Consider the following 17892-nt stretch of genomic DNA (forward strand, 5'->3'; position numbering starts at 1 on the left):
GAGACCTGTTACTTTCTGTGAAACCTTCAGATGGCACACTCATCATACCTTGGCTTATACGAATGGGCCCAGTTGACTTTGAAGAGTTAATAGAGGCTAAGACGGAAGCAAAACCAGGGGGTCAGAGAGAGGACCCTGAAAAAGAAGACCTATGCTGCTGGTTTTGAAGACAAAGGAAGGGGACTGCCAAGGAAAGTCTCCAGAAACTGGGTCAGCCTCACTCGCCAGGCAGCAAAACAGACCTAGGTTTACAACAGAAAGGAACGAAATTCTGTCAACAACCTAAGTCCACAGGAATTCTGTTCTAGGACCTCTGGAGAGGAATGCAGCGCTCCTAACACCTGGAGTTAGCACTGGACTTCTGACCTACTGGGCAAAGACAGTAAGTCTGCATTGTGTTCAGCCTGAGTCATTCACTGTTTCAGGGACAACAGGAGACAAGGTTGTGCTGGAAACTTCCAAAGCTGTTAAGAGCAGACAGCGTTACTCTTCCTACCTTATAAAATTAAAAAGAAGGTAATGACAGCAAGGTAGATTTTCCAGAAAGCTAAAGTTGTTCTGGATGTATGTCATTTCTTTTATATAAGACTATTATAAATAAAGAAACTAAGTAATAACTTTTCTTTTTTTAAAATAAGGTTGAAGAGCAGACCTTCAGAACTTATTCATCAATTAGCAACTTTCCATTCCTCCCTCCTCCAGCTCCTAGCAACTACCGCCAGTCAATCTTTCCTTCTGTGCGCTTAGTAACTCCATATACCTCACATAAGTGGAATCACATGGTATATGACTGCCTTATTTCAAAGGCAAATTTTTTATATATAACTCTTTATTGACTCTCTGGGAATTTCACACCAAGCACCCAAATCCTGTTCACCTCACTCCTTATCATCCCTGCATCATCCTCCCCAAAAGAAACCACCCCCCAAAAAAAATTAATTAGAAACAAAACAAAGAACCACCTTGCTCCTCTTCCATTTTCCTGCCTCTCCAACACCTCTTCATTCATCCCGCTGTCACTGGAGTGTCAGTGTGGCACAGTCAGCCCCGCCCAAAAATGTTCATTGCAACTGGTCTGGTTCAAGGCCTCCAGCCTGTGGCACACCATTATCACTGAACCTCATGGAACTCCTCCTGTATACTCACTCAAAGGCAAATCTTCGATGATCACGTAAGTTACTCTCAACTAAACTTGTGTTTAAAGAGCTAAGAAATCTAGAATGCAGGAAGAGAGTGCACAATGTTTACTTAGGGTGGTGGCTGCTGTTTCTCTTGCATTTTCCTGTTGAGCCAGCAAAGGCCAGACTAAAACTATTAAAAGCTCAGCTTGAGAGGTTCTACCCAGTTCTCATGTTGAGAAGAGTTTGTATTTCTGTGTTTTTCTGACCTTTAAATAATTATTTTTGGCCTTTAACAGTCATTTGAAAGTAACTTTTTGCAGATTTTAAAAACCTAGTAAAAATAAAAACCTGCCATTTACTGGGAGAGAGTTGTGTTTAGCTAATTATAAGAGAACTTGAGCTCAGCAAAGCTGCCTATGGTAGGCGTGCATGTGATCCTCCCAACAAACACAAAGACAGCCACGTGTTCTAGTCTAGCCCATATTACAAAATAAGGCCATGTCTTTAAAAACAGCTATTTGGGGGCTGGAGAGATGGCTCAGAGGTCCTGAGTTCAATCCCCAATATCTGCATGCTGGCTCACAACCATCTGTAATGAGATCTGGCGCCCTCTTCTGGCCTGCAGGCACACATGCAGACAGAACACTGTATACATAATAAATAAATCTTTATCTGGCGCCCTCTTCTGGCCTGCAAGCATACATGCAACCGAACACTGTATATATAATAAATCTTTTTAAAAAATCTGAGGTTGGCATTATTCTGAAAAGGTTTTAAAATACTCATGGTCTAATTAAGTTTCTAAAGTAAAAGAATTCTGGAGAAGATCAGTAAATCAACTGTATAAAGAATTTCTGGCTAGCAGTAAAAGGCAGCAGCCATGTTTGCTGATGCACACCTGGAATCCCAGCCCTCCTAAGAATGAAGGAGGAGAGCCTAACTTCAAAGTCAATCTGAAGTACACAGTGAGGCTCTCCTTAAAAAACAAAACAAACCAGACTTCTGTCCCTACATAGAGCTTTCAAATGATCAAATAGGAAGCAGTCTCTAGATTAGTTCACCCGAGGTAACTAGAAGTCATAAAAACTTGGCATGGTGGTGTGCACCTTTAATCCTAGCACTCAGCAGGCAGAGGTAGGCAGATCTTTTGAGTTCAAGGCCAATTTGGTCTACAGAGTGGGTTCTAGCCTGCCAGGGTTACATAGCAACACTTTGGGGAGAGACACAGAAAGGCAGGCAGGCAGGTGCACGCGCGCACACACACACACACAGAGAGAGAGAGAGAGAGAGAGAGAGAGAGAGAGAGACAGAGACAGAGACAGAGAGACAGAGAGACAGAGAGAAACAGAGACAGAAAGAGAGAGACAGAGAGAAACACTAAAGTAACAGGCTAAGTACTAGAGTGCTGAAGCCATGAAGAAAGGTCGCATGTACGCATGTATGGTGAGTCACGCCTACGAGCCCAGCACTGATGAGGCAGAGGTAGGAAGATCACCAAAAGTTGGGGGCCACCTGAGTTACACAGTAAGAGCCTGTCTCATAAACAAATGAGAAAGCTATCACAATAAAATCCAGGACAACAGCTGATTTTGAAGAGGTGGGGAAGGCTGTGCCTCAGATCAGCTACCCAGAGGGTTAAGTGGAAAGCTGACTGATCTATTTTCATGTTAGGTCATACTCAACAAGTATTTGCCTTTTAATAATGCACAGCTGTAAAAAGTTTATAGAAGGCTAAAAGCAGTTGAGTGGGGGACACGAGAGAAATCTTGAGTATGGAATATATATTAAATAATATTACTATCAACAATGAAAGAGCTTTCCTGGGTATGATATTACCATTGCTGTTCATATATGTGAACCTACATGTTCTTTGGAAATACATATTGAATTATAGATGATGTATGGAAAGTGCAATGAATATCTAGAACTTTCTAATGGTTCCATAGAAGAACATACATATGTGCATATACGATCAAAATGCATGTATTAAAAGATGGTAAGACAAATAGCAGATGCTATTCGGTGAATCTAAGTGAACACTGCTAGTTTTACAACTGTCCTGTAGGTTTAAAGCTTTTCCAGCTGGGTATTGTGGCTCATGCCTTTAGTATCAAATTCGGGATATACAGACAGGTGGGTCTTTGTAACTCTGAAGACAGTCTGTTCTATACAGTCAGAGTTACATAAAGAGAGACCCTGTCTCAAAAAAAAAAAAACTCTTCCAAAATAGACACTGGTAAATATATTCTCTCTCTCTCTCTCTCTTTCTCTCTCTCTCTCTCTCTCTCTCTCTCCTCTTCCCCCTCCCTCAGAGTTAGACGCTCCTTTAATCCCAGCACTCAGGAGGTAGAGGCAAGCAGTTCTCTTGAATTCAAGGCCAGCCTGGTCTACAAAGCAAGTCAAAAAACAAACAAACAAACAAAAAAAATGAACAGAAAAACGCCCATAGTTCTGTATACTGCCAACAGGATGCTGAAAACTACCCAATTAGCCATCAATGGATATATTTTTCCACACAAAAATATAGTCTACAGAAGTTAAAATAAATAAGGTACTGCCTTATATTGCTTATAACCATAATATTAAAGGAAAAATACAAATAAGCCTCAATTGAGATAGTTTATATGTTTATGTGTGGTATATTTATAAGTCAAGATAATGGAAAATTACAAAAGCTGAACTGGATGTGAGGGTCCACACTTGTAATCCTAGCACTCAAAAGACTAAGGGAGAAGGTTCGGGAGTTCAAAGTCATCCTCCGCTATATAGTGAATTCAAGGTCAGTCAGGACAACATGAGACCATGGCTAAAACAAACAAACAAAAAAGAACATGGAAGAACCACAGTGTTTTATAATCTATACATACATGGTTAAACAAAATATAAAACTTGAAAGAAAAACAAGGATTAAAGAAACACATTTCAGTTAGTGATTTCCTCTGGGAGATAGGAGGGGCCTTGGTAACTTCCTAGTTTTGAAGGTGGGTAGATGTGGTGTGGGAGAATTGTCTGTATTCTGTCAATCATATTTTAATAAAACATTGATTGGCCAGGCAGGCAGTATAGGCAGGAAAGCCAGACAGGAAGTAGAAGTGGAGCAAAGAGACTGGGAGTATTCTAGAAAGCTCCCTCTGTCACTCCTGCGCAGACCACCGGAGAGGAAACATGTAAGCTGCCCAGCTGGAAAAGGTACTGAGCCATTATGGCTAACATAGATAATGATAATGGATTAATGTAAGTTACAAGGACTAATAAGAAGCCTGACCTAATGGGCCAATCAGTTTATAATCTTATGGAGTCTTGTGTGTGATTTTCTTTGGGGTTTGCCGGCTGTGGGGTACCGGGCGGGACAGAAACCCCAACAAGCCGGCCCTCATGTTACATAGATGTGTGGCTTTACTGTTGGATTTGAAACTGTACTTCATTACTTTTTAAAATTTATTTATTATGGATACAGTGTTTTATATGCATGTACACCTGCATGTCAGTAGAGGGAGCAAGATCCCATTACAGATGGCTGTGAGCCACCATGTGGTTGCTCGGAATTGAACTCAGGACCTTTGGAAGAATAGCCAGTGCTCTTAACCTCTGAGCCATTTCTCCAGCTTGAAACTGCACTTATAGAAAAAGAAACACAAACCATGTTGTGATGCCCCATTTCTGGATGCACCTATCTTTACATTTTAGACAGTTAAATTTTAGCTGAAGCAAGGAGCTTTAAGTGACCAATGACAAAATAAAATATGCCTTTATCCTAATAACTACTAGAAAACAAAATGCAAATGTTTAGAATCAATTCCTAACAGGGAGATAGCACATGGCAGAGCAGCAAATTGTCACACATTTGTTGTAGGTACTTGAGAGTGCTATAGTTACATGGAAGAGAATACCGCTAAGAACTGAGCCACTGATGGCAGCACACACCTGGAATCAAAGCTACTTAAGCAACTAAGGCAGGAGAACAGTGTTTGAGGTGTCAGACTCTCCTACATGGGTAGACGGCCTCAAAATAACAAACAAAAAAATCTTGGACATCATTCACACCATTTTAATTTGTATATGTCTATGTGTGCAAACACACATGCACAGAGCACCTGCATGTGTATGTGCGTGCATGTGTGTGTATATGTGTGCATGCATGCGTGTGTGTGTGTGTGTGTGTGTGTGTGTGTGTAGGCCAGAGCACAACATTAGATGTCATCGTGTGTGTGTGTGTGTGTGTGTAGGTGTAGGCCAGAGCACAACATTAGAGGTCATCGTGTGTGTGTGTGTGTGTGTGTGTGTGTGTGTGTGTGTAGGTGTAGGCCAGAGCACAACATTAGATGTCATCGTGTGTGTGTGTGTGTGTGTGTGTGTGTGTGTGTGTGTGTGTGTGTAGACCAGAGCACAACATTAGATGTCATTGTGTGTGTGTGTGTGTGTGTGTAGGCCAGAGTACAATGTTAGATGCCATCAGGTACCACTTGCTCGTTTTGAAAAAGGGGCTTCACTGGCCTGGAGCTCTCCTTTTAAGCTAGGGCGGTTGTCTAGAGAGACCTTGGGATCCGCCTCCCTCTGCCTCCACGGGGTTGGGGTTACAAGGGCGTGCCAGCATGCATTAACTCTTCTTATGTGAGCTCTAGGGTTTAGACTCAGGTCCTCATGCTTGCAAGGCAAGCAATTACTAAGTTTTCTCCCAGCCTGCATTTAAGACTTTAGGTTCCTGCTTTAACCATAATGGCCATTAATTTCTTTGACAGGACACAACCAAAAATATGTAATACATCACTACAGTACAAAAAAATCCAAATTAGAAGACACTAATTGAGACTGGTAATACACTTGACTTGAGGGCAGTGGTGCCACACACCTTTAATCCCAGCACCTGGAAGACAGAAGCAGACCGACCTTTGAGTTTGAGGCCAGCCTGGTGTACAGAGTAAGTTCTAGGCAGGGCTACACAAAGAAACCCTACCTCAAAAAAAACAAAGGAAAAAAAGGAAAGCTAACTTCCAAACAAGTCTCTTTATGAAGTGCCCACCCTACCCCAGGGTCTCTTCAAAAAGCCCTGTCTGTGCCTTTCTTCTAGCATTTCTGTTTGTTTGGATTTTCAGCTGTATGCTTCATCCCCTTAACTATATTGTGAGTTGATAGATATGTAATTGTTTTGATATTCAGTGAAGAGAATATATTCAGTTTCAAGGCCCCCGAAGATTCCTGTTCCAATATAGCTTAACTCTTTGCTGTCAATTAAAAAACAAATAAATGGAGCTTAACTTTTCACCACATGATTAATATGCACAATAAAAAATAAACACATGGAAATAAAAATAAGGGGGCTGGAGAGATGGCTCAGTGGTTGAAAGAACTGGGTGCTCTTCCAGAAGACCTGGGCTCAATTCCCAGCACCCACATAAGAGCTCACAACTGTCTGTAACTCCAGTTCCAGGGGATCCAGTACCTTCACAAAGACATATGTGCAGGCAAAACACCAATGCACATAAAATAAGAATAGATATTTTTTTTAAGTTTTAACAAAAAAGAAAAGAAAGAAAAGAAAGGCAGTCCCCATAAAAGGAGGTAATCGACTAAAGGCTAAACCATTTTTTCCTGCTTTCCAACCGCAAAGAGCCTTGAACCATGATGTCCTTCTACTGGCTTTGAATTAGCATTTGATGAAGTAGTGAATTAAAATGTACTTGTGGTTTAAAAAAAATTTAAAGACCTCTGAAAACCATGAAATCCAACAAGGTGCTGTAGGGGGTCACAATACGTCATCAGAGAAAAGGGTACTTCATTAACAAATACAGTCTGACGTCTACGCCTATCAAACCTTGAGCTAGCATGACTTCCTACTACTTTTCACTGGAAACTTGCAGTAAACATTGAACATAGTCAACATCAATAGTATTCTCTCTTGTGAAGAGACAGCCATCGGGAGGAGCCCTGGGGTGCATCATTAGCTGAAACAAAGCTTTAAAATAACTTCAGGTTAGATCAGATGCTTTGCTAATAGCTTAAAGATAAAAACCCGCTGGGCTGGGCCGTGGTGCACGCATTTAATCCCAGCACTTGGGAGGCAGAGGCAGGCGGATCTCTGTGAGTTCAAGGCCAGCCTGGTCTACAAGAGGACAGGACAGGCTCCAAAAGCTATAGAGAAAGCCTGTCTCAAAAAACAAAACAAAAAAAAGATGAAAAACCCCATAAAACAATCTAAAGTTCACTAGGATACATAACAGAGTTATGGATTCATTAGGATAGGGTCAAAAATACAAAGCAGCCCAATTGTTGCTAGCTGACACACTTTTCTTGCTGGGTTTGGTTGGTGATCAAGGGTGATGATTAATTCCTTATAACTATTCCTGCCCTCACTCTCCTGATATAAGAAACTATTGAGTATGTGTCCTAACGATTTAAAGTACAGATGGCTGACTGTTTTTTATGCATAAAGGTTTAGATTTGTGATCCCTTTAAGATTATAAGAATACCCTTCAATAAAATGACAGATTCTTTCTTTGTAACTGTAATATGCAGTCTGCCAACAAAAGAGTTGGCTGAAAAAAAAACTGTTCTCTGCTTGCTCATGTTAGGTTAATCCATAACAAGTTACTTAGATGTAAACGTATGTGGGTTACCAGGGTGGCTTTGCTTTTAATCATGTAAGGAAAGGGAAAAACATGCTTTTACTTGTACTCATTATAATCATTCACTTGAAAAACAGAATGTAACCACATTGCAATTTTTATATTGCCTAAAAGATTTTGTTGGGGTATATAAGCTGTAGGGAAAAAAGTAAACCGAAGAATAAAGATTAAAGAAGGAAACTATTAAAAGAGTGTGAGAGAGTATTTTTCCCTAACCCCCTCAGATAGAAAGTCTTTGTACACTGCTGGAGGCCGGACCCCAGGCAGTGAGACTTTCTGCTGTTGTACTGAGTGGTACTGCTGACTGAGCCTGGCGTCTTCCACATGCTAGGTAAGCCCTCTACCAACAAACTATATCCCCAGCCCTTAATAAAAGAGCTAGTTTAAATGGGCTCAAAAGGGACTAACTCCTTCTAAACCACCAGTACACAAATAAGTCTTGAGGCTGGAGAGATTTCTCAGTGATTAGAGTGCTTGTTCTTGCAGTGAACCTATATTCGATTCACAGCACCCACACGGTGACTCAAGCATTTCTAACTGAAGTACCAGGAATCCAACACCCTCTTCTGACCTCATAGGCATTAGGTACGCACGTGAGATATAGACATACATGCAAGCAAAACATTCATACACATAAAATAAATAAACTCAGTCTTAAGAATGCACTGAAAGGATATTTATGTAAATAATGAGGAGGGCTTATAACTTACTCTGCAATGCTGCCCCTAAATCCTGATATCTGCACATATATATGTAAATATGTCTGTGGTGCTGGGGCCGTGTGCATGCTAAGCGCATAGTTTTCTTTTCATTTTTTTGCTAAGCCACACCCTAGTGAATTTACTGAAAGACATTTTGTTGAGTGTATATTAACGGTACAAAATAATGGGCTTCACTATGACATTTTCATGCATGTATTTAATTTACTTTGATCATATTTGTCCCTATTACCTTCTATTTATATATTCTATTAGAGTATTTTCTTTTGAAATAATTGGAGCCAAAATGAGCTTTCTTTGATCTACGTTCAGAAAGTCTGTTAACACAAGAAGCCCGGTTTGCCTTTAGCTAGGTCTCTGCACACACAAGAGGTACTACACCTTGTTGTGTACTAAGTCTTCTTTATCACAATAAGAGACCATTTCTACAGGCCACTAGGAGACTTGGAAAGTGGCACATCCTTATGATGGCACAACTTCCTCTCTCTGCTACTCATCCAACAGATGGCACAAAGAATGTGTAGCCTCAGACTATTCCCCAACACACTGGAGCCTCAGATGGGACATGAACAAATAATACTAAAGACAAGAACAGAGCTTATGATTAAGTGTAAAACCAGGGAAGGTATATGTCTCAATTCTGCATTTTTTTTTCTTGAGAGCATAATATATTCCACTAGAATCCAAGGTTTTTGTTTTTTTGTTTTTTGTTTTTTTCCAAGACAAGGTTTCTCTGTGTAACAGCCCTGGCTGTCCGGGAACTCGCTTTGTAGAGTTGACCTCAAATTCACAGATATTTGCCTGCCTCTGCTCCAGAGTGCTGGGACTAACAGTGCCACCACCGTCCGGCAAACCCAAAGCCTTTTTACATTACTTAATTACTTTATATGTGTAGATGTTTTGCTTGCACATATGCATCTGCACCATGTATGTGCCTGGTGCCTTTGGAGGCCAGAAGAGGTAGATTCCCCAGGAATGGTGTGACAGACAGTAGTAAACCCACCGTGCGGGTGCTAGAAATCTAACCCAGGGCCTCTAGAAGAACAGCCAGTGCTCTTAACCACTGAGCCATCTCTCCAGCCCCAAGTGTTTTTAATCACATTTATTTACGAGTGTGAGTGAGTGAGGGAGTGTGTGTGTGAGTGAGTGAGTGAGTGGACTTGTGGGCATGAGTTTTCTCCTTCCACCATGTGGGGGTCCCAGGACCAAACTCAGGTCATCTGGCAGGTAGCACCTCTACCCACTGAGCCATCTCAGGGGCCTTGAATCCATTTATGGTACAACCTTTATACAATATGCTACACTCTGAAGAAACTATATATAGAACAGAATAGAAATTACAGTTGAAGCTACACTGGAATGCATTTTTAGTCACTATTTTTGAGCTATTAACAATAACCAAATACTCAGACATTCTACTACTCTCCTGAAACGAACACTTAAAAATCTGAGTAGGAGACTAAAAGCCAATAAAAGAAGTTAAAGGAATAAGGTCGTTTAAGTATTTTACAAAACTTTAGAAGAATCACATATTTAAACCAAAAGGAAAATAATAAAATGTCTCTCACCTTCTGAAAATGTTGCTTCCACAAATCTTCTGCAATTATGTACCCTTGTAATCCCCAGTCATATAACTTCTCCCCAGTGACCTTGAAATGTAAATAGAAAAGACTGATGAACATTTCATTTGTGAATGATAAACAAGAGAATTTCTTTAGGCCTGTTTCCAAAAGTACTGCATTTGACCACTGCGTGTGTGTGTGTGTGTGTGTGTGTGTGTGTGTGTGTGTGTGTGTGTGTAGCTACTACAGGAAGTCTTGAGACACTTCCATTAGACCTACATAACATGCCGGGGATACAGTTCAATGGTAGAGCACTTGCCCAAGAAACATCCCAGCTTCATTCTCTAGTACAAGAAAAGAAGAAGAAAAGACACTCCTATCTCAGTATGGTGTCTCACATCTATAATCTCAGCACCCAGGAGGCTGAGACAGGTAGATTAGTGCAAATTCAAGGCCAGCCTGAACACCACAGTGAAATTCTGTCTCAAAGGCAAAAAATTATAAAACAGAAACAAGTAAAAGATAAAAATAAAATGAAAAACCAAAGTCAAGGAAAAAAGGCAAGAAGAAATAGTACGGTTACATTTAGTTATCTCTTAAAATGACTTGCTATAAATTATAAGTATATATCTTTTATTACTGGTGCTAATGATCAAACCTGGGGCATTATACATGTTACTGATACCTACATCCCAAGTCCCAAAAGGTATATCTTCTAAACTAAACGTAGGAGACCACTGATGAGATGGGGAAATTCCTAAACTCATACAGAAGAAGAAACAATTACCTAACCCATCTAGTACCCAGTCTGGTATAGTACAATCAACCAAGTCAAGGTAAAGTGAAAAAAATCATTAATTCATTTTAATGACTTAGATGTAAAACATGTGACCCCAATAAAGATATGTCCAATTTTCCCAGGTACAGTCATGATGAAGTCTTTTAACTAATATAGAGATTTTGTTGGTAGCATGATCCATAATCATCCTTCCAACATCTGATGAGGCCTGAGCCTGAGAGAGGTCATAACTTTAAAATGTTTTTACCTATCTTTGGCTAGCTGACTTGAATTACTAGAATTTGCGTGTGCTTCAGTGTTTTCCCTGCATGTATGTAGCATATCACACATGTGTTTGGTGCTTGTGGAGGTCAGAGGTCAGAAGAGGGCATCAGAGCATCTGGGACAGGAAGTACAAACAGTTGTGAGCTGCCATGAGGACGCTAGGAAACCTGGGTCCTCTACAAAAAGAACAAGCGCTCTTGCTCTTAACCACTGGGCCAGCTCTCATGAATTTTTTTTTCCCAAGTATAGGGTCTTCAAAAAATGTTTCTAATAATTTATCCATTGGTTCTACAAAGAATGCTGATTGATCCACTCCATGATAATACTTCAAAACTTTTTATTTGGCACGTATGCTCAAGTACGCGCAGGCATGTGTGTCTGTCAAGCATACGCAGCTACACTTGGAGATCAAAGGAGAGCCTCAGACCCCTTCGACTGGCTGTGAGTTGCCTCATGTGGGTGCTGGGAATCAAACACTTCTTCTGAATGAGCAGTGACAGCTCTCTACCGTGGGGCCATCTATCTAGCCCGAACACCTTTATTTTTGTTTTTGTTTTAGAAGAGACATGGTTTCTCTGTATAACAGTCCTGACAATCCTGGAACTCACATTGTAGACCAGGCTGACCTCGACCTCAAAAAGCTGCTTGTCTCTGCCTTGTGAGTGCTCGGATTAAGGTGTATGCCACCACTTAAAATTCTCTTCTTGATTTTTATAATTAATCTTTGCATAGTGCTGTTTTATAAAAACACTTTCACATGAGATATCCCTATCTTACAGAACAGTGAGCACAGGAAGACTGTAAGGACACACTCAAAGGCCAAATGACCTAAATCCCAAAAGAGTAGGCTCTGTCATGCTGATTTCTGCATGTCACATTCCTTAGCTGAACGTACTGCTCTTAAAATATATGACATGCTAACAGTCTGGACCCTTGTCAGACATGATGAGCATTTACCATATATGACACTGCTGTTGTTGCTGTTTTACATTTCTGAAAGGAAAATAACATTTTCCATCAATATGAGGGTATTTTCTTTCCTTTTTGGGGTTTGGGCATGGAACCTTACATATGCTGGACAAGTGCTCTACCACTGAGCTACTGCTTCCCCTGTCCCAATCTGTGGGATGTTATTTTTAGCTACAAACTACAGAACAGAGCAGGATTTAAGTGGCTAAGTGATTTGTCCAAGTTTGAGGTTTCTCAAAAAGAAAAGTGAAACTGTAAAAAAGGAACTAAACAACATGATACAAGATTGGAGAATCTCTTTCAAAGCTGCTGCTCTTCTGGCTTGATTTTCTTGTAGCAAACTATGTGGGGCATGATTTTTAAAAATAAAATTAAAAAGAGGAAATGATACATATGCACCACAAAGTGTTTAGGAGTATAGCTCAGTGGCGGTGGGGCAGTGAGAATATCCTTACTGCTCAACCATCACCACTACCCACGTCCAGATCTTCATCACATCCTACTCCCTTGGGGGTGAATACAGAAAATGTTCTGCAACAAATGCTGAGACGTAGAAAGCTGTAAAGTAAGTGCCTCTCTCTGAGGACAACCACAGCTGCTTCACGACCAGCAGCGAGCCCTCTGCCTACCAGCTACTTCTTAAACTGTAAGAGACTTATCTTTCATCTAGTCAAGGCAGACATTATTCATTCTTCCTGAGTTAGAGCAAGAACAGGGACAGGAACATTAACTTTCTACTTCCAGAACAAAACCCATCAATTTCCCACTGATGTGGCCACTAGATAGATTCCCAACTACAACTGCAGCTCTGTCTGGGAACTGGAACTTCTGTCGTGAGGAATCCAAAAAAGGGGCCAGTGTCAAGTTGGCCTGATTCTGAGGACTATACCCGCTGTCTCTTCCTAGGACAGTATTTCATGTGATATGGAAGTTCTGGCCAGTGGGTCCCTATGTCCCTAAGCTGTTAGGGACCTCAAAACCTAAATTAGCCTGTCTTCCACGAATTATATGTTTATAGTACCACTGATTCCAAACCAGCATCTAAAGTCTGGTATGTGAATCGCCTGGAAGCCCTGCTAAAACGGAAATAGCTAATCCACACCCTTACACTGCCGGGTTCAATTACTCTGGGATGAGACCTGAGAATTTGCATCTCTGACAAGTTCCCAGGAGATGCTGATGCTACTGATCTTAAGGCCAGGCTTGGAGAACCTGTGGTCTGTCTTTACCCAAGTTTTCAGTCAACTATTATCTACTGAAGGCTAAGAAAAAAGACAGTTAAATAATTGAGAACCCCAAATAGAGCACCTTGTGTTGCCATGGGGAAAGTGAGTACAGCAGCAATACCAGGGAAGAGCATGAAGGCCAGAGCATAGTCGGTGCCAACAATGCCAGGAAGGGCAGGCTGAAAGTGGCCTGTAATGATCAGACTGAGACACTGAGTCTTTAGACTTCTGCATAAGTATATAAATGGTATCTTAAATTTTGTTGGATTACTATTCAAATTAGGATGCATTCTCAGAAGATTGACATTACTGGAAAGAAGGCTGCTACTGAGGAGAAAGAAATTTTAAGCTGGAGAAGAAATAATTCTCAGTTTGCTGTAATAAGAACTGCAAAATAAACTAAGCCAGTGGAGATCCCAAGCGCACAGAAGCAGGAATGAAGACCATCCTTGCTTCCTGGGTTCTCACTTACCTGGGCAAAGGTGATGGCTTGTTGTGGGTAATAGACAGAGGCACCTAATCCCATGAAAAAAGGAGGGTACACCAGCTTCTTTAGTTTTGAACCTGATCGATTAAAATGTGGTACACTATCAGATGATTCAATACACAATTTAATGCCAAACAATATATCTTTGACCATAAATTGAAATGTTAGTTAATAGTACATACAACAAAATGAATCACTACTTCTTTAGGGCTTTGTGACATAAACTATACATTTCACCCATTTAAAGTTCAAACTATAATGACTTAGTATATTCACAAAGCTATATAACCATCATCACAATCCACACTGATATTCTCAAAAGAATCCCCCACCTATGATGGTAAAACACATGTTTAGCATGCACAAGGCCCTGAAATCCCCAGCACCAAGAAACAATGAAAGGAAGGTAGGAAGAAAAGGACGTGGGAGGGAGGGAGGGAGGGAGGGAGGAAAGGAGGAAGAAGGGAAGCTGGCAGAAGCCAGCCAGTCAGCAACATCCCACATCCCTACCAACAACCACATAAGGCTGAAAGAAACCTATTTTCAATCTCGATGATTTGTCTACTCTGGCAATTTCATATATACACAGTCATATAAAGTGTGACTGTTTGTGACTGACTTCCTTCACTCAACAAGTATTATTACAGAGTTATCATTTATTAATTATTAAGGTATCAGGCAATGGTGGCAGATACACACCTATAATCCCAGCACTTGGAAGGCAGAGGCAGGTGGATCTCTGAGTTCGAAGCCAGCCTGATCTTCGAACAGAAGTGAGTTCCAGGACAACCAGAGCTACACAGAGAAACCCTGTCTCAAAAATAATCAAAAAATAATAATTATTAAGGCAAAGTAGTCTAAGTTGGCCTACAGGCATGTACTGTTCTGCCTTTTTTCCAGGTTTTGTTTGTTTATGCTGTCTTGTTTTTCTGGATTCATTTTACTTTTTGAGACAGTCTCACTATATAGCCCAGACTAGTCTTAAACTTGTGATATTTCTGCCTCTGCCTCCTATATGGTAGGATCACAGGTGTGGAGATCACATTACAGTGTTAAGACTACCTGCACACCCAACTTGAGAACATCATGTCTAAGGAAACCGGGGAAAAAATTTTTAAAAATATAGTACTTTTGCTTCTAGGGTTTGACTTTTTAAAACAAACTGATCATCTTCCTATTTAAACACGAATGACAATTGTTCCTTTCCTTTCCTTCCTGAGATTTCACTAAAGCAGCAGTAAAAAAATAAAACACAGATCAGAAATCCTGTAAAGAAGAGAAAACGTATAAAGGGGGCACTGGCGAAATCATCCAGGATGGGGACGGAGAAGAGTGGTAGATTACTTGTTTAGCTTAAGGAAAGCCCTTGGTTTCATTTCCAGGACCACAAACCACAAAAAAGTATTAACTGCTAAGAATATAGCACAGTTGGCAGACAACTTGTCTGGCATGCATGAGGTCCCAGGTTGACCACACACACACACACACACACACACACACACACACACACACACACACACAAACACCAATTTAAAAAAGTATGAATGGAAATGAAAGACCAGCTGGTATTGTCTTGAAGAAGGGATGTGTGGCAAAGGAGAGAGCATATCTTCCCCAGATACAGAAGGGAATGACTATGGGCAATAAAGTGGGCAACCAGGAAGCAAGACAGGAAGACAAATACAAGTCCTGGCCTTTCCCTCCATGTCATCCAGTGCAAACTTGCTCTGGTGTCATGACAGGTAATTTTAAAAACAGAGGCAAAGTCTCACTAAAAAAAAAAATCATGAATTTTATGCTGAGAACCAAAACTGCACACACACACATATACACACACACACACACACACACACACACACACACACACCAATGTTAGTGCTTAAGAATAAAGACCTTCTCCAGACAAAGTCAACTCCCATCCAGTTTACCCTAACATAGAACCTGGCTACCAGCAAGCCATATCTATACACAGAATTCTTACTAGCATTTCAATTGCCTCATTCAGAAACATGACTGGATAACCAGGGATCAGCAGACATTGGGGGAGAGCCTGTAACATAAAAGAGAAAGACCAAGACAAGCAAGAAGAAAACAAAAATGACCCAACAGGAAATAGACCTTTTCAAAGAAAGCTAAACCTGTTAGGTATCATGAAATCAACAGAAGAAGCTACTAGACTAACAGAAAACAAAGTTCAACATAAAAACAAACATCCAGAGAACAAGACCTCATGGAACTGGCCAAAGGAAAAATAAAGACTGAAAGAGAAAAAAACAAGAAAACACAAGACACATTATGGGCATTTAGAAAGAACTCAACTATTAATTAAAAGCATTCAGGGAGGAAAAAAGTGAATCCTCAAAGAAAAAGCAGATACATATCACTTGAACTAAAGAAGGCACACCACCAAAGGCTAAAAGTATCTGTGTGTAGTCACCCATGCTATAGAAATTCAGAGCACTGGAAATCCTCAAATTTTCCAAGAATTAATTTTAAAAAAAAAAAAAAAAAGGAGAAGCAACAAGTATCCAGACTGGCTATCCACTCTGCCATCTGCCATGCCAGATGCTAGTTTGGATGGAAAAGAACTCCAAGCTATCCAAACTGTCAGCATGAGGAGCAGACATATAAGGTGTTAAAAGTTTGCCTCTCACATGTAATTATTTTAAAGCAACTTAGGCAGGTACTTCAACAACATGGCTGAATACACCAAGGAGAAGGTGACACAGAAGCCCAGAAAACGAAGCTTCATACTGAGTATGAAAAATCCATGACAACCGTGTGTTAGTCTCAGGCCAGGTTACAGGCCGATATAGAACTAGGAAGAAAGTGCACTACATACAACAATCAGCAGGATACGAGGTTTGGAGAAACCGAACAACGAAGTGGAAACAAACTGGTAGAGGATGAGTCAGGAAAATGCGCAGGACTTTTCTCCTCAGGAGAACCAAGGGCATACCAGTGCGGTGCTCACCCTCCTGACTCTAAGATACACCTGATGCACAGAGGTCTCAAATTAGAGCAACCGCCAGAAAACTATGCCTCTCTCTCTTTTATGGTGGTCAGATTAGAGCTCTTTGCTGGGATATTTCTATTTTGAATTTTTGTTTGTTGTGTTTGTTTGAGAGAGAATCTCACTCTGTAGGCCAGGCTGGCCTGGAACTCACTATGTAGCCCAGATTGGTCATAAAGCAATCTTGCCTCAGCCTCCTGAATGCTGGAATTATAGGTGTGAACTATCACACCAGGCTTCTAACTGAAATTTTCGTAGTATCTGCATTTTATGCCATAAACGTTTATTTTACAACTAGTAAAATTTCATATAGATCATAAAAAATAATCTCTTCATAGAGAAGCCTTTTATTACCATTTTGTGATACAGCAGTAGAACAGAGTGGTATTTTCCTGTGCTTGGGATAGGGCCTAGGGCCTCAAGCACGCCGTGCAAGCATTCTGCCAGAGCTAGGTGTCCCAGCCCTACAGTAACATTCGGGGATACTTACTAGGGTCTTTCATTTTAAGCATTTTTAAAGTTTTTATATCATCACTAACTGAAGGTGTGATACCTGTTTATAAACTACCAAATCACTGTCTGCTTGCTGTGATTAACAGTCTGACCGCAACAGCTGAAACATTTACAGTTTGTCAGGCGTAAAACACTTGGTTTACTCTTTCTGTACCAAAGAGCAACAGATATTTGAACTGGCAGATGTGCTTATTAAGTATAACTAATTTATTTTTCTTACCAAGAGTATACAATTTCTACATATGTTTAAAAATCAAATGAAATGGGATGAACAAGGAAATGAATTATATGTTAAGAAGTCCACAATCAGGAACCAACTAATCAGAAAACTATTAATATAGATAAAGAACCTATCATATATCCCATATAAACTGACGGAATAAACCTGCAAAAACTGCACCTACCTCTAGCAAAAAGGAGTCCAACAAAACCAGCAAAACCAATAACACCAAGTCTTGGGAAAAATCCAGGAGGTGCGTTTTGGAGATATTCATAGTTGTCTACAATAGAATCAGATTAGGAAATAACTCCATAAATTACTCATTAAAATCAAAAACAAAAGTCTCAGACATAACCAGAACATATAGTATCCAATG

The 17892-nt window shown here is 40.4% G+C and overlaps 1 protein-coding gene across 4 annotated transcripts in view; it reads right to left on the minus strand.

The window, feature by feature from the left end:
• Positions 1-17892, minus strand: part of Apoo (apolipoprotein O) — a 47409-nt gene that overhangs the window by 8091 nt on the left and 21426 nt on the right. For 3 of the 4 annotated variants that reach the window (XM_048449812.2, XM_048449813.2, XM_048449810.3), the window contains exons 5-7: positions 17701-17796; positions 13756-13847; positions 10032-10112 (exon numbers count right to left, since the gene is read on the minus strand). In XM_048449812.2, coding sequence (XP_048305769.1) covers positions 10032-10112; positions 13756-13847; positions 17701-17796 — 269 coding nt within the window. The remainder of the gene's footprint in view (positions 1-10031; positions 10113-13755; positions 13848-17700; positions 17797-17892) is intronic. The other variant, XM_048449811.3, reaches the window with a different exon arrangement.

The sequence above is a fragment of the Myodes glareolus genome, chromosome X (genome assembly GCF_982192425.1).
Source record: "Myodes glareolus chromosome X, mMyoGla1.1, whole genome shotgun sequence".
In the NCBI taxonomy this organism is placed as follows: domain Eukaryota; kingdom Metazoa; phylum Chordata; class Mammalia; order Rodentia; family Cricetidae; genus Myodes; species Myodes glareolus.